We start from the raw sequence: 22,074 nt of genomic DNA on the forward strand, positions 1-22,074 counted from the left end.
ACAGTTCTAAAATACCTAGTCTCCCACTAGCATACAGTTCTAAAATACCTAGTCTCACCTAGCATACAGTTCTAAAATACCTAGTCTCACCTAACATACAGTTCTAAAATACCTAGTCTCACCAAGCATACATTTCTAAAATACCTAGTGTCAACTAGCATACAGTTCAGTTTTCACACCTGATCAAAATTTGGTTATAGTCTGTTTCAAAATTATGTAGATGGTATTGTAATACATATTATAATTAAGAACTTATGTCTACTTTAATCAGATAAATATTCCATTTTCTTTGTAAAGAATTATAATGACACGTGGTAGTAGATGAAATATATATACATTAAAAGAAAATGGACACATTTATTTAACCTGAAAATAATAACGATTTTACAGATATTATAACAGGTACAGTACTAACCGCCTACATGTTATTAAAATCTTATTATTGTTGATGTAGTAAAGATTCATTAACTAATCCTAATATCAAAGATTGTTTAAAATTTTGTAATGCATTGTCTATAAATTTCAACTGATACAATAACAGTTGATTGAATGTTGTTTTTATATTTCCTTTAATTTATAGTTATGTCTGCCAAATTTCAATCTCAAGCTGATAGTGCGCGGACATACACTGTAGATAGCAAAAAAATGTGGTATATGATGTACAAAAAAACGATGTATAGAGAATGTATAGTGATGATGTGCATAGTACACAATATAATCAACTAAGAGGTTCTGATAGTTTCAAAGATCAACTTCCTTAATATACATAACTGTTTACTATTTTTGACACTTAACAACTGAATAGTCGGAAAACCGCACTCTTAGATTTTGAAATTTACTACAAATGAACAGAATCGAAATTAATTTTTCATGTCTGTGGGGGTACATTCCTTACAATGTCTTTGTTTCGAAGGAACATTTTTTTTCTTCCAGTCTCAAAGAATGCAAAGAAGTATTTAATCTACTGAGACATACATGTATTCTATACTTTACAGGAATACACTTCGTAAGATAAAATTGAAGAAAACAATTCTTACCATATTCCGTCATAAGGTTTTGGTTAATAGCACCGTAGGCATGTGGTATAGACGGAATAATAATATTTTTATGAAACTACTTTGAATCTGTGTTAACCATTATACTGCATAAATAATGGAGTAATGTGTACAATATGTACAGGTCACGTGAAATGACCCTTCGTTGTCATTTTAAAAGATTACATTATATTACTTAAATACTAGTAACTTGGGCTGAACTTATTTATTTTTGAAACATTCATTGAAAACAAGCTTACAGGGCCAATTTATTCAACAATGGTATAAGCATGTTACAACCTTGACCAGAGAAATAATAATAACGCGTGCCGCTACTTCTTCGATACCGGCAGAAATGCGACCATGTCGCCACAAGTGACGTGGAACAGAAAGTGGAGGTCTGTAGGCTCTGGTTAAGGATTAACGGAACCACTCACGATATACTAGTCTATAAAATACATTAGTGTTCAAAAGGAATACGGAGAAGTTGGGAATGTCGTGTAAACAAACTTAAGTTAAAAGTCGAAACCGGTTGGTATTCTCGTCCAGTTACACCTTTACAGGATCGACTTTAGACGCTGCTTTATATCACATGTATCGCAGGCGCCGATGTTTTAATTTTATATAATCATGTACAGTGCTAGTGATTTTACTTATTTTAAGGTGTGATAATGACTTTTAGTGTCTCATAAGCCAGAGTTGGCTGGATGTCGATAACTGATCGATTTAAATTTTGAAATAGCTTTTACTTTTTGCAAAATCTGCTGTAGTTTCAATATATATCGATATGTGACACTTAAATAAAACAAATTGTATTTATTGTAATAATATGTAAAGTTAGGACATTAAATCTGATATTCCCTATTATTATGATGAAGACTATAATAGATGAAGGGGAAACAATTTTATAAATAAATAAAATTTTACACCAAAAATCAGTCCTATGTATACGTTCATATTCACGGTAAGACACTTTATAGTACAGACTATAGTTTACCTGTAATTAAATCCTATTGTTCTGTAACTACGATGGCCGAAGGCGGCCAGGGACTTTTTAAGCATTTATAGTTCGTTTGTGTACCATGGTAAACTTTTGAGTGGCACACAAACGAAGCATTTATAGTTCGTTTGTGTACCACGGTACACTTTTGTGTGATACACAATTGAAGCATTTATACTTCGTTTCGGTACCGTTAGCCGAAAGCGGCCGGACATATTTGAAGTATTTATACTTCGTGTCTGTACCACGGTACACTTTTGTGGTACACAAACGAAGTATAAATGGTTCGTTTCTGTACCGCGTTACACTTTTGTGGTACATAAACGAAGCATTTATACTTTGTTTGTGTACCACGGTACACTATTGGGGGGCCGAGAGCGGCCACTGATAGGAAATGACCCTGAGCTATTAATTTTCCGATTAAAACATATCGGGTTGCCGCCGTGGAACGTTGAGGTCTGTCGTATCTCTTCTGTGTAGGGCTCATACAGGATACGTCTTGTTTATTAAAAAAATAAATAGAAAATTGTTAAGATAAAAACATATGTTAATAATCATGTGAAATATATGCATAACGAGATTAAAAGCGATATGCATTTGTCGTTTAAATCTGTTATATATACCGGTACGTGACCTTATGCTATTTTGCTTGATGATTTACTTGACGGCTACCACAGCCTCTTCCACCCCAAATGGGCCCATGTTTGGGTTTAAAAATATCCAGAGCGTAAGCGTTGGTTTCATATCTTATTACGGCGATAACCTTTCGAATGATGAACATTCCAAACGCTGGCGAGGTCAATAGGCCAATGCCCGTTTAAAAGTGTACAATGGCCGCTTTCGGCTGTACAATTGGACAGAAACGAACAATAAAAGCGTAACGCAGAAGTGTACCACAAAAGTGTAACGCGGTACACAAACGAAGTATAAATGCTTCATTTGTGTACCACACGAAAATGTACCATGGTACAGAGACGAAGTATAAATGCTTCGTTTGTGTACCACACGAAAGTGTACCATGGTACAGAAACGAAGCATAAATGCTTCAAATGTGCCTGGCCGCCTTCGGCCATCGTACTTTCTGCTGTAAAATGGGACAGAAACGAACAATAAAAGTGTAACGCAGAAGTGTACCACAAAAGTGTAACGCGGGACACAAAAGAAGTATAAATGCTTCGTTTGTGTACCACACGAAAGTGTACCATGGTACAGAAACGAAGTAAAAATGCTTTGTTTGTGTACCACACGAAAATGTTCCATGGTACAGAAACGAAGTATAAATGCTTCAAATGTGCCTGGCCGCCTTCGGCCATCGTATCTAGCTGACACCAAATCTCACCCAGGATACATCCAACACGTTACTGTATACAGGAAAATACCAAATGTAGGCTACGTGAGACGACACCGCCTGTACTGGTAGGTCGTCTACTGAAAGGGCGCAAAGCCGTACGTGATAGCGGACGTAAAACCATCAAAATCAATCGGTACTGGCTCTCATTAAAGTGTACCCTGAACGAAAATAGAAATTGATATATTTTTATTCTATATGATCCAAACACAACAATGTCGACAACCGCAGAAAAATCGGTCATCCCGATACCGAGAAATTGACGTGTTAATTGTACGATTTTCACCTGTCCTTCTTCTCCCAATTGGCATAATCGTAATTCGTGGTGATTTGGGAAAGGGAAATTAAACAGAAATAGTCTCAATGTTATCGATCAAAGATATTTCTTAATTTTAGCTGGAAAGTCAGTTTGCAATTATTTTCTTTACTCTACACCGAGGCCGTCCTTAAATGACCTTAGCTGTTAATAGGACGTTAAACAAAATCAAACAAACAAACAAACAAACTCTACACCGAGACGTATATACTTCATATGTTTCTGCTCTACAGTGAGAACTGATCGAATCATATCGTCATTGAACAGCATTACGTTGTAACCAGTTTCTGTTTTAATATTTATATTGAAAAAAAAGTTATAAACTGTGGTACCTCTACGGTCCAAAAATACGGAAATATATCAGTGAAAATGTTTACAAAATAACCTCAAACGTTGGTGTCTGCTGTTTTTAAATGTCAATATTTTTAGTATCACCGTTTAATGACAAATCCACGACATTATGTCTTCCGTATGTTACATATAGGTCGACATTTCAAACATTTGGTTGTATACAATACAGGACCTGTGTATGCGATGCTAAACTAGATCACGGACTTTTATAATCTAATTCTAGAATTTTATTTATCTCAAAAATATCATTGAATTATGATATTAAAACATTTTTTTGTTTCTCCCTATATATGTAGCATACACAAGTTTTAATTGAACATCTTATTTAAATTATGAAAATCATCTCGATCCACTCCCTTAGCATACTTGGGTATGAAATTTGTGTACATGTAAATAACACTTAACACCTGTGCCCCGTGCTGACAACAGGAGGCCCAATATTCACCTATATAACCGTGTACAGATATGACATCAAAAGGATGTCAGCAGAGGGGAGTCTAGTCCGAATTATTCTGACGTTTTATCGACTTTTTTATATCGGTCTGTCGTCGATTAACGTCAGAACTCCGGCCCTCTATAATATGCGGGAAATAAGTGACCCGCGCCCGGGTCGCACTTCAAACTGATATTTTAGAAACAAATCGTCACTTTCACACACACTGATGGGCCAATGGCCCAAAGTTTAAATAAAACTTCAGAACATGAAACTTGAGTAGGACAATAAAAGGAACAAGCATGACAGGAATTGAAATTTGTCGCTCGGCGGGCGACTGAGTACCAAATCACCTGACGCGTACTGTGTGTAACTCTTGTTCCAATTTATCATACACATTCAAATATTTTGTCATATTAGTATACCTATTTGTGTTATCATTCAAACCAGAGACGTATATATGACATAAACTTAAATCTATATGGATGTTTTGAAAGTAAACAGTCTTTCATGTTCTCAAATTTATCATGCATAAAAATACACTCTTGTTGCATCAATAGAACGAAAATAAAATCTAATATGGTAATTGTCAAATATTCTCTTCTTGATGTGGTTGTTATGGCTGTAGTTTGCAAGAAGTCTGAATGACATCTTTATGCTTCAATGTTTAAAGAGTTTTAAAACATATCTGGTGAATCTTACTATGACTTTCATGTTATCAAATTTATCATACACTTCCAAATACACTCTTGTCGCATGAATAACATGTTTTAACTTTAAGTGACGAGAATAAGATCTTATAGGCTAATTGTCAAATATTGTCTTCTTAATGCGGTTGTTATGGCTGTAGTTTGCAAGAACTCTGAATGACATCTATATGCTTCGATGCTTAAAGAGCTTTAAAACAGCTTGTTCTTAGTTCCCCCCCCCCCCCCTTTTTTTAAATAACACTGGGTGAAGGATGTTGTTAGAAGGATTATAGTCTGTTTCTGAGTAGTATTGGCAGTATTTACCTGTGTTTTTACCCGTGGTTAGCCCTTTTATATAAGGCGGCACGTGTTCTATCTAAGCTGGAGGCTGATCATATCTACTCTAATAATACATCATATACGATTTTCAGATTTCTAATAACAAATGTAATTTTGTTTTTAAATATTTCAATATTAAGCATATATAAAAATATATATTGATATCAAATATATCCATTCTAGAGTCCTCGTGCTGCTGATATCACATATGATAAGTTGAAATGTGTTATTTTATTTTGTAATAATTTTGTACTTTAAACATATTATTAAATTAATAATATAAACAGTTATAGAATGAATTTTTTCGTTATAATTGTACCATTTAATAAGATGTCTAAATACCTCGTAAGAATGGTTATGTGTGACTAAGAGTGTGATGTTTAACAGTTGATAATTAAACTTTAAAAATAACTTCATCTAAATTCCTAGATGTTAGAAGTATATTATAACTATTATATAAATATTTTAATATCTATAATGATCCAAGCTATCATTTCCATCCTAGTAAGCTAGAAGTGATCAGGGCCTATGTTAATTAGTGAGATAATGATGAGTTTTACCATTATCTAAGCACACCTTGAGAACCGGACGATGGATTTTATGGGGTACGCGAATGCAGCATCACATCTCTTACATCTGGTACAGATTACAACAAAAATGTGTGACACTTGACTGTCGGACTGTAGTGTATATTTACGATAATAACATCTTTTTTTTTGCTTGGCCTTTTTTATTATGACGCAACAATCCCATATATTTTGCATTTCGGCATCATTTGTTTGTGTTTAAATATTACATAAAATTACTAGTGCCAATTGGAGGGTAAAATAATTCTTAAATATCATTTGAAATGATGTCTTATATACAAAGCTTAGCTGTACTGTACATGTACATGTGTACAATAAAATGTTCCATTGATTTAATTTTTTTTAGTTTATTACTTAATTAAGGACAAAAGATCACATGCCTTAATGTTAAAAAAAAGTGAATCTGAGCGTAGATTCGAATTGACTCCGATCACTTCTTCTGGTCAAAAGTAAATTGCGTTACATACGTACATTGGGCTACATCGGACATACACTATTATGTAAACAACCCACGACACCACTTGTTTTTCATTATTTTGAGCACTTTCCTAAACAGCCAAAGGAGGACCACTTTCTCGTCATACGATTTATTTTTGCATATTACATCACGGAATCAAAAAATGTATTCTTAATATGTAAACTCTTACTTTTTAGTTATTGTTATCTGTACATCATGTATGTTACGATTGTATCATGTGTATATATGCATAATTTAATTTTAAATTATCAGCCTAAAATTTGATAAACAGACAATTAAATGTTTATTATTAAATTTTATCAATTTCCTCCCCTCCCCCAATTGTTTTTTGATTTTTTATTAAATTAAAATGAATATATATCCAGATACCTTTCATGTCACATACACAGAAAAGCGAAAACTAAACAGACAATGAAGTGTATATATATTATCTTATTTTATTAGTTCCATACCTAAAACAGTATCAAAACTTATAAAATATATATCAAAAAAATACCTAACATATCACATACACGGAAAAACTACAAGTCATTGCTTAACTTCCGACCGATTATTTCACGCATTTGTCTATTATATTTGTATATTTATTTTGTTTTTAATTTGGAAACTTTATTATACATATAACTATTTTTTAATATAAAAATATCTTAGCAATCACATATTCTTAGAATAACCTGCACATATCCATCGATGGTTGTCTTACATAACCCGCAAAACACATGTTCAACGCACATTCCACGCTAAAGTTCAAACGCACCCACAAACGATCAACGCAAACGCAACGCAAATGCAACGGAAACTCAACGCAAACGGAACGCAAACGCAACGGAAACGCAACGCACTTTTGGTAAAGAAAAACGGTCCAGGGTCTGTATTCATTAACCACCTTTACCGCATATTAATTTACCCCCTTGATTTAAAATTTAGTGTCAATCAATATTTTTACCTTATCTAAATAGGACGTTAAACAGTATATAAACCAAACCAAACTCACATACACGGATGGAGTACACTCGTGGAAGCATGTGTTAAAACTATCCTAGCTATCAACACCACGTTTAACAACACAAAATCAAATCAAATAAACGGCCAATTTAAATACTTGATTACCAAACGACTATATATAACGTGTTCCAAAACTATCCAAGGAGATTCAACAATTGCAAAGAAATAATGGCCGCTCCACTGCGCAGGGACGATATAGAATCGATTTTTTTTTTCGCTGAAGTATTTTCAATAGGACAGTTGGTTTGGTTTAATTTAGTTTAACGTCCTATTAACAACTAAGGTCATCCAGGACAACACTTTTCGTAAGAGAGCAAAGCAAAAGAAACGTGAAACGCTTGTTTTTGCTACTGTACGCTTCAAAAGATTTGAAGGATTTGCTTAAAAGTTGAATTTATTTCTATCCATATAAATTAGTTATTTTTGCTCTCCATACAAGGAAAGAAACACATCACCGGACACGGAATTGGACGAAATCGAGGCCGATCTCATTAATAAGGGAACTAAGAAGTCAAAACGCTCTCCTGATCGCGGCAATTGGTCCAATAAATTTGAGTACCTGTTAAGCCTAATTGGATTTACCATTGGACTAGGAAGTATATGGCGTTTTCCATATCTCTGTTTGAAAAATGGTGGAGGTAAGTAAATTTTATTTTTAGTTAAACATTATCAGATTGTGCTATATTTTGTAAGGTCAAAGCGGCAACATAATTAGAATCAATGCGTAGACAACAAATAACACTCAGTAAAACCATATATCAGTGAAGGTACCAAAGCTATAGAGAAAACTTCTGAGACAAGGTTGTCCTTGCCAATCTCAGGTTTTGTCATTCATAAGTAATACATTCTTATTTATTGAAGACCAGCCTCAACACACAGCATGGAACGAACCATTTACAGTAAAAACCCGTATTTGATTGCATTGACCTTAAGCCAACCAGAGATTTTTGTGAAATAATAATGTTTACAGATTTCAAAACGCTTTTGTGAAACAGTCAACATCTCTACAATTCCAAACTACCAAAAAATTGTTGTTCTATTCAAAAAGATATAAGTAAATCATAGCCAGTTCTACATTTCGTGTTGACGTCTGTCTTTGATCTTTACGTTCGTTTGATGTCCTTACCTTTAACACGTTCAGTTTACTTTATATTGGCCTTACTGACCTCGTCTGTGTTAAAGCGCCGTTAAGAAGCCATCAACTGACTGTTTAAATCGCCCTTCGTCCGTGGATCGTCATTCCGTCCGTAGTTAAAACAATTATTTTATTTCTGAGTAAGTGCTGCATACAGGTTTTCCGTAATCCCTGGTTATGCATGTAACCTATTGTTATACATATTAATTTTTTGGACTGATCGAAAACAAAAACGAATGACCGTCATTCGTCCATCTGTTAAAGAAATCTCGTTAGCGGTATTTCTGAGCATATAATGGAGTGATCTTTCGTAAATTTAACAGATACATTATCAATGTTCGGTAGTTTTGCGTATTGAATATGTGGACTGATCGTAAGAATCAAGATAGGAGACAGCCCGCCATCTTGCAACTTTCACATGTAGGTTCTCCTTCGTCCGTCTATAAGCATATGTCATCCTCATGGATAAGAGGCCCACGGGACTAAATATCACACATGGAATTTGTTATTTAAATTCAAAACCCGTCGAATACCATACTATTATATCAATTGTGTGAATTGTTAAAGCGTTGTTTTACACTTATCGAATAGTTTATCCCTGTTACCTCGAAAACAGATAAAGGTATTTTTGCTCGCAACCTTTGTAAGGCTCCATCCTAGGAATCTACCAGCAAATAACACAAATCCAGGCCTTGCAGTCCTTCAAAAAAGGTCGTTTTAAATTTCAAGTCAGGTTTTATCCCTGTGACCCTGACAGTTGCACAAGCGCAATAATTTTGCAAACTTTGTAGGGCTCCGTCCAAGGATTCTACCAGCATAATATTATGACCCAAGGCCTTTCTGTTCTTCTTCAGAAGTCGTTTGAAGTTTAAGACATATTCGACTTCAGTGACCTTGAAAGTAGGTCAAAATCATTTTAAGGAAGCTAACAGCCCATAACCTTACCTGGCCCTTTCAGTCCAGTCTGATCATATTTCATTTATTCTCTATGAACATGAATCATTTTTATGTCCCTCCACCATGAAATCGGGTGCATATAATGTTACCCATATCCGACCGGTCACGAATGAATGTTAACACTCTTAAAACATTATACAAAGGTCAAGTATGATAATTCCTCCAACACAACTGTAATTTAGGGTTGAAAGGGCTAGGCAACAGTCACTATTGTTGTATGCAGAAAACCATCATTTGATTCATTGTCCTCACTCTAAATACTTCATTTCTTAACAGATTTTTTTATCTAAGTTTATATAGATTTTAGGTATTGGAAGAAACGCGGGTGGGTTCATGTTTTAAGATTCCAAAGGCAACGCCAATGACACTCTTACTATTTATAGAAAGTAATCAACCAATTCAGTGACATATGACTACGAAAATCTAGGACATCTTCGGTATTCGAACGTCAAGATCAAGGTCATGTTGCTAATTATAGAAAACATATAACGGTATCATCACTCTAGCTATTTAATTCATAACAGATTTCAGAAATGAGAATACCTCTAACGAGGTTATGATTCAAAGGTCACTGCATGCTGCCATCCATAGAAGTCGTTGCAACTATGTTTATGCCATTATTGGATAATGAAATTAATTTCACATCGCATCTGGTGCGTTTATGTCTAACAAAGAATGTTCTAGTTCTTTTCGTGTGTTTTTTTTGTTGTTTTTTTTTCATAAAAAAACTCGCAAAATTTGGGATCTTTTTTCGGAAAGAAAAATCTAATTCATAGTTTGGCAGGAGTACAATCTTTTAGAGATTGTTAAAGGTTTTTGGGTCAATGAAAAAGCTAAGGGCATATGTAAACTATGTCAAAGAATGATGGGGTTAATTTATATTTTCTTGCTGATATCTCCCACTACCAATCGGCATCATTTAAAGTTGAATGTCAAGCAGAAAACCTTATTGGTACATGTCATTTCGAAGGATATGTTAACGCATTTACTTTACAACTCTTTGTGCCTTTGCTGTGAACTTTCTATAAACATTTAAACGAAGCTATTTCTCTTTGTTTAAGGAGCATTTCTGATACCGTTTTTCTTCTTCACACTGTTATGTGGAGTCCCTCTCTACTTCCTGGAGCTGTCACTTGGACAGTTTTCAGGACGGAGTGCAGTACTGGCCTGGTCACTCTGTCCATTGTTTGAAGGTGAGAAAGAGTAAAAACAGAAAACAAACATATGTGCATATAAGCTTAATTCATTGCTACATTCCTATATTTATAAAAGTGTTCCAATAATGCTTATTAACATTATCTTTTGACTATTTGATGCTACTTTCTTTTGTCACTGCAAAAATGTAAACGAAACCTTATGCCTGTAAAGTAAGAAGATAAAAATCAACATTTAAATTATTTAACAAACATCCGGAGCCTTATTTTCTTACGACATTGCATTGCATATACGAATTTGAGATAATTTGTTCTAAAGCTCGGTGTTATACATATTTGCTAAATTGGTGACAAAAATATAGTATTTATGAAATGAAACATGTTTTAAGAATGTTTTATATTTATACAGAACTATTTTAAGCGAGAATCCTGCATTAAGATAACAAAATCTTACTAAACCTGAGCATTGTATGCGATTTGTTTTCCTTGCAAGGTATCGGATATTCTGTAACAATGCTGAGTATGCTTGGCGCCTGGTACTACGGGCCAATAGTGGCATGGGTGCTGTTGTATCTAGGATACTCGTTTTTCCCGACTCAACCCTGGTCCACGTGTGACAATATATGGAACACTGATGACTGTGTTGTCCTTAGGACGGGAAATCCAACTGGAACGAACAATTCCACAGGGAACACATCGATGAAAACGAATATATCGGTAATGAACGAGCAAGGGTTCTACCCAACTGCTGCAACCGAATTTTGGCGGTACGTAGACCGAAGCTAAAATTGTGCTATGGACATTAAATAGCTCTCAAGTCTTAACAAACAATCAAACTTAATAGGGTAAAGATAGTCGTGTATGTTTTGAAGACAGTATCTGAAAGCTATACATTTTAATTTTAACCGTTAATATCTATGCTGATAATGGCATGATTATTGATGCGGAAATAGTCAAATTACTAATAAATTAAACTTCATTTATTTTACAAGATTTGTGAACCAAGTACGACAACTTTTATTTAACACTCTTCTAGGCTAGGTTTTGTTTTTGTATTGATTAACGTCCCGTCGGCAATGCGAGTCATATAAGGCCAACAACACTGTAACAAGAGACATTCACGAAAATTAACACATCAAACCAAAACAACTTAATAGGTTAAAATATATAAAGGATTAAAGCAATACATTAGTATCGACGAACAAATTGACTGCACACTATATCATTCTTTATTGTAAAGATCAATAGAGTGTAAATGGGTCGGATGGTAGCGTGCATGGTGTCTTAAAGTGGGAGAAAACCTACGCAGTTGGACAGGTGACGCCGTATCTTTTCATGTCTAATCGGAGAATCAAACCCCGACAGAAAGAGTAACAGATGGACTTTCGAAATGTAACATTGCAAGATGATTCGATGTCTTCAATAAAGAAACATTGATACTATAGGTGCTTACATTATACATCATACTACGCTGTTATTTGCGCTTATATTTTATGATGTACATTGATAATTATGTACCTGAACTGAAACAAGATCTTTAGTCTGTCCGTAAGCACTTAATGTCTCGTCATTCGTTTCGCCGCTTATAACCGATTTATTTACAACTTTAGATTTGAATATCGTGAGCTGTGCATATGATAATGCTTTACATGTTTCTCATGTAACATTTTGTTTTGGTTTATCCGAAACCGCGACCCAGTGGTATATCATGTTATAGGAGTTACACCCCTGTAACCATTTCTTAATACAATTGTCTAATTAAGCATTTCCCGCTTATTGACAGATCTCTTTAAAACTTAAACCAACAATTCAGCATGCATCGTGTAGATGTGTACTGTGTTATTGTGTGATATGTTAGTAGTTTATCGTTAGTGTTATAACTGTTGCCACTTCTTTCATTATATACAGATACAAGATACTGAACGCATCACCTGGGATAGAAGATTGGGGTACACCGCAGTGGCACCTCGTTTTGGCCCTCTTCTTCTCATACGCTTCTATATTCCTGTGTATCATCAAAGGGGTGAAATCTGTTGGAAAGGTAACAATAATAATATCAAAAGCATGTATAATCACAATTTCTGATCAGAATTAATTGATCTGTTTATATCCACAATTGAAATTATATATTTTTTTAAATTAAATAATGTATTAATGGCACAGAATTTATTACAACCTTTTTGTAATTATTACTTTTACTTATAATACTGAATTTATCTAACGTAAATTATACTTTTCCCTTAAAATCGACACTGAAATCATATTTTAGGATTTGGATATTTGATCAACAAGCTTCGATTTGAATGAATGTTTTGCATTTCAATATGTATTAGCGAACTAGGGCCCGTATTCATGAAACCGTTCTCATGTTCAAGCATGGATTCTGTGCTCAAACCATCTTTTTCGCAACTTGCTTAACTTATGTCACACGATCACAAAGTCAAATGTTTACATTGGAAACAACATCTGGCATTAAGTCTCTCAAAACGTTTCCAAATCATTGACAAATTTAGATTGATTTATTAAGTTATAACAAGAACAAGAAATTAGACTTGAGCACAAAATCTATGCCTGAGCATGAGCACGGTTTCATGAATACGGGCCCATGACTTCGATACTTTAGTAAGCCGCTAAGCTTTAACTTTATTTTGAATTTCATTTATTTAAGATTGTTAACCTATTGTTTTATTTATAAAATGCCAAAATAATGTGTCGTATATTAACAAATAGATTTAACGGTGTCTCTTACTTTAACGCAGGTTGTATACGTCACGGCGCTCGGACCGTTCGTCCTACTGGTTGTCATACTAATCAGGAGTTTGTGTTTGGAAGGATCTACAGATGGAATCATCATGTATCTGAAGCCAGACTTGTCTAAACTACTATCATACCAGGTTTGTAAACTTTTAATAATAGTAATAATTATTGGAGGTTCTTATATACCGCTTTATCACAACCTAGTTCGTAGGCCGTCTCAAAGCGGTTCACAAATTATTATCCGTGGTTATAGGACCTTTGCAACCAGCCATTACCTTTCTCAACTCCTTGGGAAGCATACAGCCGGAGCTGCCATTTCGGCGCTAACAGCTAGCAATCAACAATTCTAGCACTGCCGAACCACGTACTCATTTACAGCCGAGTAGACAGGAACAAGCGGAGTAAAGTATCTTGCTCAAAGATACAACACATTGCCGTGCCGTGGCTTGAAACCGCAACCCTTCGGTCACGAGCCCGGCGTCCTACCATTGGACTACCGTGCCTCCTATTAGCAATGTTTAAGGCCTATAGCCATTCTAAATACAGTTGGTTTTCATGGATTCGTGGTCTTGCTAAAAACTAAAGCCAAACATGGTTATCGCAGTTTTATTCAGTAGAATAAATTAAAATTGAACTGTTTGATTGTGTTTTACGTCATATGAACTACTATAATCTAATCGTGTTAAGTTTTGCTGCGCTTTCTGCTTACAGATTTGGTTAGAAGCTGCACTGCAGGTATTCTACTCGCTAGGGCCGGTTTGGGGTGGTGTAATAACTATGGCCAGCTACCACAAGTTTCGGGGAAATATCATGAAGTAAGTAGTATTAACAGTTCAAGCATCATTATATCTATTATATAATATATAAAATATAAACCAAAAGTACGGGTGGAATCAAGTTTTGAAGATACTATACTTTTATAGCTTTTCTGGTCCGAAGGACGGTGGGCTTATGTCGCGACGTCCGTTGTTTATCCGTCCATCGGTTTTCCTTAAAGCGCTACTATGAATATGTCATGATCTCTTAAATATCCAGGTGAGCGATACAGGACCTCTTGGCCTCTTGTTTTCTTTTCACTGTTCATTTCATTTTCTGTTTTACGTCAAGGTTCAAATATCGAAATATAGAAGTACGTTATGTTTAAATATGAGCGATATCATATCAATCGTTATTTTTGACACTCAGAACATTAATAAAACATAACTTATAGACCGTAATGTAATTAGTTAGCTAGCTATTGCGTGATTGCAGAAACAATGCATGATGACTTGCTACTGTATTCTGATTCTAACATGAGTAAGTTTGTTTATTTTAAACATACCGAAAGTTTTGTTTGTTTTAGGTTCAACGTCTTTGCAAGCAGCTGAGGTATACTTGAAGTAAACAAATCAACAGTAGCGTTTTACTTTTATTTTGTTTGGGATTTCACGTCTTTGCGACAGCATAGGTTAAGTTATACATAGTAGCCTTTAAGCTGGCGATGATTATAACTTTGTTTTAAAAGTATTTACTAAATCATAATTTTGTTTTTCAAGGAACACCATGATTATTGTGGCCGTGGACACATTCAGTAACTTTCTTTGTGGTCTCGTGGTTTTTTCCATCCTCGGGTTCCTTGCACATGATGCTGGGCTCTCCATCACAGAGGTGGCGGAATCTGGTTGGTAGAAAAAAATACATGATCGATACGAACTAATATAAAATTATAATATATCTATCTTTTTCGTGTCCGCACCAAACCTTCGTAGAGATGACAAAATTTCAAAGAACGTTACACATAAGAAATATCTTATAAATGTTCTTAACGAATCGTCGAAGATACAAATATGTCATTACCAGTCATAACTAACTAGCATAGTTAGAAGAGTACACTTCGGTTGACGAAGTATCGCAATAGTTTAGAGCTATAGTATCACATACTTAAGTTCGGGGTTTGTGTTCTGGTCTTACCCTGCATAATTTGTAACACTCATAACACTTCTTCTTTGAATTATTTTACACAAAAGCTCTTCAAGGTTTGATTCTCTTCCCAGAAACCATTTAATCAAAACTATCGTAATACCGGAAACAGTTTCCAGTACTTAATTACAGTTGTTGGGAGCGCTACGAGGGTTGTTAAGTTAATAAAGCAATTTCAAATGCCAAAAGAATTAAGAATATTTAAGATGTGTTTTGATCTAGCAGTAATTAGCATTAATGACACAAAGATACAGTTACCATATATCATCAAGTAAGCAGTATAAACAATGAACTGTTACAGGTCCCGGTCTCGTGTTTCTAGTTTACCCAGAGGTTCTCACCCGCCTGCCTCTGCCTCAAATATGGGCGATTATCTTCTTCTCTATGCTGTTTATGGTTGGCCTCGACAGTCAGGTAATGACCAATATTTAATCTGAACCTGTATACTGTACATTTCAAATCGTTTTGCAAACAAAGTTATGAAATGTCGAATGAATAACTCAGGAAAACATCATTATGCGCTTCTCTCAATTATGTTGTGCTGGATACCACAAATCGATGTCTGTCGGAAGCTGTTTTTTATCTCACGCCAGACGAAGTTGGCAGAAGATAAACAAACGACTTACATCCTTCCGGTGCGGTTACGTGCTCATATTTAAACTTCAGGGAACCTTGTATGCGCATCCAAAATACCGTATTGCCTTTTGTAATAAGGAGTATTTTTATAAATTATTTTCTGTTACCATGAACATATAAATCCAGAAATGCAAAGTGCATTTTTTCCACAGCATTTTTCGAAAACCGTTTTAAATAGCTTCACAAACTTCCTACTTACCTGTTACTATAGAAACAAATATAGTGCTATTTAGTTCTATGTAAAGCACACCATCGTGAACTGCCATATTGTTTCAAATGTTTTTCAAAGTCAAAATTACGTGTCATTAATTTGCAAAATTGACACGAATGGGAGTTTCCCATCCAAATAGATAATACGTTTTGTTGCTTTCATATGAAAAAATAGCTATGTAAGACAGAGAGAGAACATTTTCATGTATTCGAAAATTGACTACTGTCTGAAAGAGTTTTACATCACCCGAAAGTAGGTGATATATTACGATGACGTTTTGGATTAGTATCTTTTCCTGAGATATAAAAAGTAATCTTGGAAGAAGGCATCCTTTAAAAGATTTTGCGATTTATTAAAGATGTTTTGCTTCACCATGCGTGATACAAAAATCAAGAACGACATTTCTTTTTCTGCTTTTTATCTCTTTTGCTTCCCTCTTTAGTTTGGGTCCCTGGAGACGTTGATAAGTGCTTTAATGGACATGTTCCCCAAAACTCTTGGCAGACGGAAATACCTCGTTTTTGCCACTGTTTTTGCCCTGTACTTTTCTACTGGCATAATATTCACAACACAGGTGAGTAAATCTTTAATACATCTACATATATCATTATAAGGTAATCATCGGCGGTATTAGGTTATGTCGGTTGGTAATTTGGAGTTCTATGTTCATGCAACAGCTAAAAAACATGTCCACACGTGTTGGATATGTTACCCTTCAGTCAAACATTTCATGATCGAGTATGCAGAACATTTTAGACAAATGCACCAAATAAGTTATAACGTAACACCATTTAAAAATCCGATAGTTTTTGTAAATGACATATATATTCATTTGAATTTAATTTGCTTTTTTAATTTATTGATTATTTGTTTTGCATTCTTACCTTTTTGACATTAGAACATTTATTTTTAGTTTGCATTAACCTTAAGCTAACCAAGAACATTTTTATAATATAAAAAATAGCAACTTATTTTCCGCATTAGACTCTCACTTTTCAATATAGCACTATAAAGTCAACATCAGATCCGCTCTATCACAAAAGGCAATTACACCAAAACATGAATACTTTTGAGAGACAAATTCAGCGGTGTCTTAACAAACTTCAAACCGGGGCAAATGCAAATTGCTTCAAATTTTCGAAATCTAAAACGGTGTGTATGCACTTTTTCGCCAATTTCGAAAACTACACGATGTTCCCTATTTGAGACGGAACTGTTATTCCAGTTGTTCAACAAACTAAATTTTCTTTTCAAAGGACTCTTTGTCACTACTACAAACTATTAAAAGCTGGAACTTTAACAACATTCTCGTACACAATAACGCCCTCCGTATTAACAGAATTTTAGTTTTCAGTCAACTGGTCTTGACTTTGATTCCCGGCCATGTCAGAATGAATGGAAATGAAAAGTAGATAGAGCTGCTAAGGCAGCACTGAACCTCAATACGAAATATATAAAACTGACATATTCTGATTTTAACCGGCAATATCATTTTTTTATAAACGAATTGGCAAAATAAAAGGTCTGAAGAAAGAAAAATAAGTTAAATCATTTATTTTCAGTACAACCTAATGTAGGTTCATGTGCAAAAGGTAGAGCAGACCGCAGAGAGGAAGTTGTCCTTTCGCGACTACGCATAGGCCATACATACATCACACATAGCTGCATTTTGCATGGAGAAGAATAACCTTCTTGGCATCCCTGTGATCAGCCATTGACAGTCAAACACTTTATGATTGAATGTGCTGATTTCAAACAAACACGCGACAAATTTTATTATGTACCCTCTATGAAACGTTTATTCAATACAGTTTCTGTGCAATCAATCTATGATTATTTACATTCAAATAATCTCTATAATAAGATATGATTTATTTACATATTTAAACCTTTTATTTCTTGTTTTGATATATTCAGTTTTTTGTTAATGTCTATTTTTACACAGTTGTTTGGCCCTTAATGACTCAAATTGTCGATGGGCAGTAAAACAATACAATACAATACAAGACCCCTGTGACCTTTAATGTAGGGCAAGGTTATTTCATTCGCCATGTGTATCGTGCTCAATCAAAAGACCAGCTAATTATTCAGATTATATATCTTGACATATTTGACTCGTGACCTGGAATACCTCAGCAATTCGGGGATCGCAAAAATACTACACCTGCTGTTACCCACGGCTTGTATTGCAATCACTCGCAATGCTGAACATAAAGCAGGGAGCAGCAACTACCATTTTAAGGACTTCGGTATGTTCTGGTCTGGTGACATAAACCATTGCATTACTCACCTGGGCGAACTCTCAACATGAAATCCCGAAGCGAGGTTTTGCCAAGCAAGGTGCTAGGAAATAAAAGGTAGTTAGAAGTAGAAATAAAGAACATCCCACATGTTGCAATGGGTGCAGTAGATTTATTTTGGTCAAATCCCCAATTCTGCAGGGGGCTCCATCATTTGTCGAGCCTCTTACGATACATACAGTGGGTAACAGCAGGTGTATTCTTTTCTCGATACCCGACCTGCAATGTGTGTTGTGTGATACATACTCGTACAGGTAAAAGAGTGATTAATATAATTAATAAGTTTCTGTAACTGTTCTAAATAGACTTAACTGTCATAAGGTATTTAAAAAACTACTGCGAAAACTCATTAAAAAGGTGATTTGGTTTTTAAAGATAAAAACATCAATTTATAAAAATAGCATACATGTTGGTTAGTGCATCATTTTTTCTTTTTTTCTAGGGCGGAATATATATTTTCCAGTTCATTGATTGGTATCTAACGTCTTTCATTATATTCTTGGTGGCGTTTCTAGAATGTATCATTGCCGGATGGATATACGGTAAGAATTTTAACACGTTTGCTGTTCATCAATAGTCAATATCAATGGCGTATATGAAACTTTTTGAAATAATTATATTACAGTATGATAACATTTATCAAAACTTTGTTAAGGACTATATATAGAAAAGAATTATATAGCTTGTTTCGCATGGGTATGAGCAAATACTGTTTTAGCTCACATGCCTTTACCCGTGGTGCTCCGTCAGTCCGGCGTCAACTGTAAACATTTTCTTCTGAGCAATCAAATGGATAGGATGATGATATTTGGCCAGTAGCATACCTATTTTTAGGTCACAGGGATCAAATATGTTCAATTATTTTAACGACTGAATAACCAAGAAGCCTAGGATGATGATATTGGGAAGGGCTACCAAGTTTGTTTAAATGAATGAACTTGACTTATACTCAAGGTCACCTGTGTCAAATATGTTTACAACATTTAAACAACATCTTTTGAATAACCAAGATATCTAGGGTGATGCTATTTGGCCAGTAAAATGCTGGGATGAAGGGCTACCAAGTTTGTTCAAATGAATGACCTTCACCCATTTTCATGATTTCATAGGTCAAATATGTTAAAATCTTTTAACAAAGTTTTCTTTACAACCAAAAAGACAAGGGTGATGATATTTTGTCAGTAACATGCTGGAACAAATAATTACCTAGTTGTGTCAAGGTCACAGGTATCAAATATGAAGAAATCTTTTTACAACTTCTGAGTAACCAAAATGTCTTGGATAATGATATGTGGCCAGAAGCATGATGGGATGAAAGGCTGTTCAACTTAACGCCATTTTTTTTTACTTTCAAGATCACAGATGTCATATGTTTAAATCTTTTAATTGATTCTTTTGAATGAAACACCGATAATTTGCCTGCATTTTAGTCCAATTTTAAGATATTTACCAGGTGAGCGATTCAGACCGTTTGGCATATTGTTTAAAAACCTTTCACTTCCGGTTTTTGAGTATGCGCAAGTAGTTTCATCATTCAAATACTATTTACTTCTGGTTTTTGTACAAGTATGCTCATATTTAAATTTTCTTCATTTACTTTTTTTTTTAAGTTTGAAGACGTCTTAGTTTGTTGCGTGATATCATCAGTTCATGCTTTCATTTTGTGAAGGCTTGGAAATCTGTGTATTGGACGATATGTGCTAAGTTTTGTCTATTTTCTTTCTCATTGAAGGTGCGGAGAGATTGAGTCGAGATATCCAATTGATGACGGGGAGATCAGTTTCAGTGTTTGTCAGGGTGTCGTGGAGTTTCATCATACCAACTGTGATGCTGGTATGAAACACGATATACATTTGTAGCATTTTTAATTAAAACTACGTAAGACAAATGAAACCGAGGTGGAATTTTGCACGGAAAACTCCTGCAGTTTTATCGTTTTATTGTTTTGTTCTTACTCGAGTGTTTTTTATTCATAATTTTGCAATCATTAACATACACATTTGGTCCAGATTAATACGTTCTTATATTTAAAATATTTTTGTTATTAAACTTGCTACACTTGTCTTTACTTTATACGGCTATATCAGTTTGGAAACGTCTCAGTTTTCCTCCATACACTGTTGCGAGTATGTTCAATTCCACTGTTGCGAGTACGTTACATTCCACTGTTGCGAAATGTTGCGAGTATGTTTAATTCCACTGTTGCGAGTATGTTTAATTCCAAACAAAAAATTCTGATGTTCATAGACAATTATGGATGGGAGCATTAAATGGTTGCGCCGACAGCATGAAGCTATTTTTGCAGATTGCTCTTGAAATCATTTCACAGTAACAGTAATCATGTTTTTCAATGTAACAATTCCCATTCAAATTATTCAATTAATTCTCCCCAAATTCTTTTCAGATTGCGTTCATAGGAGTAGCAGTAAAATTTGAACGACCTGTATACCGGGGATATGTTTATCCGGATTACCTTGGTATTGTTGGAATGTTTGTTGCCTTGTTCCTGGTATTACCAATACCCATCGTTATGGTAAAACGACTGCTACAAGCACCTGGCTCATTCATGCAGGTATGTTTGAAACAACTATAAACAGCTCATTAGTTAAGGTGTTAATGTAACAATAATCTAAACTTTCGACATCATATATTGTTGCATTTATAGTTCATCAATTTTTATGTAACGATCTTGATGAAACTGATTTTCATTTACGTCTGTATCCTAGTCATATACGGCTTCCAACAAGTATAAAAGAAATATGGCTTCCGTATATTTTAGAGACTGAGAGCGTCATTGACTCCTGCACCAGAATGGAGACCGCAAGACGAGAAAGAAAGGTTTACATACAAGCAGTACCAATACAGCGGGCGTACTTGGCAAAATATCAAGACTAATCTGAGGGGCGAATGAGAAATTTCTGTTACCTGTCTGTCTAGCAATTTTGACTTAATTTTGTATACAAAAGACATTGTTTTCCTATTTTGGTCATTTTATTCCAATATTTATATTCTTACAGGCATTTAATATCCCGTTTGATACATAATTTCCTATGTTTCCATTTCATTATACATTACTCATTCCTTCTCTTTTGCATATTCATATACTCTAATAAAATTTTCTGTAATGTTCTCGTACTTATATGGAATTATACTATATGTGTATTGTGTATATGCATATTTTACAACGTTTTTGTGTATATGGACAAACTAAGAAATACGTTCAACTGAAACCGAACTAGATGACAATAACATGTAGAAAACATTATACTGGTTATGCCAAAAGACCTTTGGTGTCAAAGTTTCAATATCGACTCTTAAGTCCTTTATGCGCGGGTACATATCAGTTGTTTATTGCAGTAGGTACTTTGATATGCGGGCCTTTTTA

At 34.7% G+C, this 22,074-nt stretch overlaps 1 protein-coding gene across 1 annotated transcript in view; it reads left to right on the forward strand.

Moving 5' to 3' along the window:
• LOC110453354 (sodium- and chloride-dependent betaine transporter-like) overlaps window positions 1–21,773 on the forward strand; it is a 53,806-nt gene extending 32,033 nt beyond the window's left edge. Inside the window, exons 2-14 of the mRNA XM_021502270.1 lie at window positions 8,020–8,218; window positions 10,734–10,865; window positions 11,320–11,593; window positions 12,735–12,867; window positions 13,586–13,720; window positions 14,295–14,398; window positions 15,119–15,243; window positions 15,844–15,956; window positions 16,832–16,963; window positions 19,132–19,231; window positions 20,422–20,522; window positions 21,094–21,261; window positions 21,469–21,773. Coding sequence (XP_021357945.1) covers window positions 8,020–8,218; window positions 10,734–10,865; window positions 11,320–11,593; window positions 12,735–12,867; window positions 13,586–13,720; window positions 14,295–14,398; window positions 15,119–15,243; window positions 15,844–15,956; window positions 16,832–16,963; window positions 19,132–19,231; window positions 20,422–20,522; window positions 21,094–21,261; window positions 21,469–21,600 — 1,848 coding nt within the window. The 3' untranslated portion in view covers window positions 21,601–21,773. The remainder of the gene's footprint in view (window positions 1–8,019; window positions 8,219–10,733; window positions 10,866–11,319; window positions 11,594–12,734; window positions 12,868–13,585; window positions 13,721–14,294; window positions 14,399–15,118; window positions 15,244–15,843; window positions 15,957–16,831; window positions 16,964–19,131; window positions 19,232–20,421; window positions 20,523–21,093; window positions 21,262–21,468) is intronic.
• The last annotated feature ends 301 nt before the right edge of the window (window positions 21,774–22,074 follow it).

This window comes from Mizuhopecten yessoensis, unplaced genomic scaffold (assembly GCF_002113885.1).
Source record: "Mizuhopecten yessoensis strain PY_sf001 unplaced genomic scaffold, ASM211388v2 scaffold7283, whole genome shotgun sequence".
Taxonomy (NCBI): Eukaryota; Metazoa; Mollusca; class Bivalvia; order Pectinida; family Pectinidae; genus Mizuhopecten; species Mizuhopecten yessoensis.